The 1,301-nt window shown below is 57.1% G+C and overlaps 1 protein-coding gene across 1 annotated transcript in view; it reads right to left on the bottom strand.

Annotated features, from left to right (window-relative positions):
- Positions 1-692: 692 nt before the first annotated feature.
- The window catches only part of LOC121363000 (peroxisomal membrane protein 11B-like), a 4,562-nt gene continuing 3,953 nt past the window's right edge, over positions 693-1,301 (bottom strand). The window contains exon 3 of the mRNA XM_041484968.1: positions 693-1,281. Coding sequence (XP_041340902.1) covers positions 849-1,281 — 433 coding nt within the window. The 3' untranslated portion in view covers positions 693-848. The remainder of the gene's footprint in view (positions 1,282-1,301) is intronic.

Genomic DNA, 1,301 nt, shown 5'->3' on the forward strand with positions numbered 1-1,301 from the left:
GGGGCTGATGTCCCTGTGGCATCCAACACTGGAACTTTGAGGCTCCAAGGAGTCAGGAATGACAGGAATGGCACCAGTCACTTCCAGAGGTGCCACAAACCCCCCAAAATCCCCAAAAATCCCAAGAAAACTACGGCTTGAGCTGGAGCCAGGGGTGGAGGATGGTGATGATGGAGAGCACGGAGGAGCTGAGCCCCAGAACCCCACAATTTCCAGCCCCAATCCACATTTTCCAGCCCCAATCCACATTTTCCAGCCCCAAATATTCCCTGTCAGCTGCCTCCAGGTGAAAGGCTCTCCCCAGACAGAAGAAACCCTAAAATTTCTGGAAAAGCCAATGGGAAAAACCACATTTGGGGGCTGATGTCCCTGTGGCATCCAACTCTGGAACTTTGTGGCTCCAAGAAGTCAGGAATGATGGGAATGGCACCAGCCATTCCAGAGATGTCACAACCCCCCCAAAATCCCCAAATATCCCAAGAAAACTACGGCTTGAGCTTGAGCCAGGGGTGGAGGATGGTGATGAGGGAGAGCACGGAGGAGCTGAGCCCCAGAACCCCACATTTTCCAGCCCCAATCCACATTTTCCAGCCCCAAATATTCCCTGTCAGCTGGCTCCAGGTGAAAGGCTCTCCCCAGACAAAGAGGGGGAACGTTCAATCCCAATTTTTTCCCTAAAATTTCTGGAAGAGTCAATGGGAAAAACCACATTTGGGAAGCTGACATCCCTGTGGGATCCAACGCCGGAATTTTGAGGCTCCAAGGAGTCAGGAATGATGGAATGGCACCAACCAGTCACTTCCAGAGATGCCACAAACCCCCCAAAATCCCCAAAAATCCCAAGAAAACTACGGCTTGAGCTTGAGCCAGGGGTGGAGGATGGTGACGATGGAGAGCACGGAGGAGGTGAGCCCACAGAAGCCCACGATCCCGGGGCTGCTCCGGCACAGCCCCAGCTTTTCCAGAGGGATCACCAGGTCGCAGGCGTTCCTCAGCAGGTCCAGCAGCAGCGGGGGGTTGTCCCGCAGCACCTGCAGCAGGAGCTGCAGCTGGAGCTGCAGCTGCAGCCGGAGGCGCTGGGTCCTGCCCTCAGCACGGAGCTGGGGCTGCTTTTCCGGGCTCCTGCCGCGTTTCCTGGCGGCCGCGGCGCGCTCCAGCAGCAGGCGGATCTCGTAGGCGTCCCTGCTGAGGTTCACCAGCAGGGCAAAGAGGTAATACCTGCGGAAAGAGGGGGGAAAGGGGGTCTGGGTGCTCCCAGCAGCCGCAGGAAGGGAATGGGGACTGGGGAATTGGGGATTGGG

This window comes from Pyrgilauda ruficollis, unplaced genomic scaffold (assembly GCF_017590135.1).
Source record: "Pyrgilauda ruficollis isolate IOZ18807 unplaced genomic scaffold, ASM1759013v1 scaffold697, whole genome shotgun sequence".
Classification (NCBI taxonomy): Eukaryota; Metazoa; Chordata; class Aves; order Passeriformes; family Passeridae; genus Pyrgilauda; species Pyrgilauda ruficollis.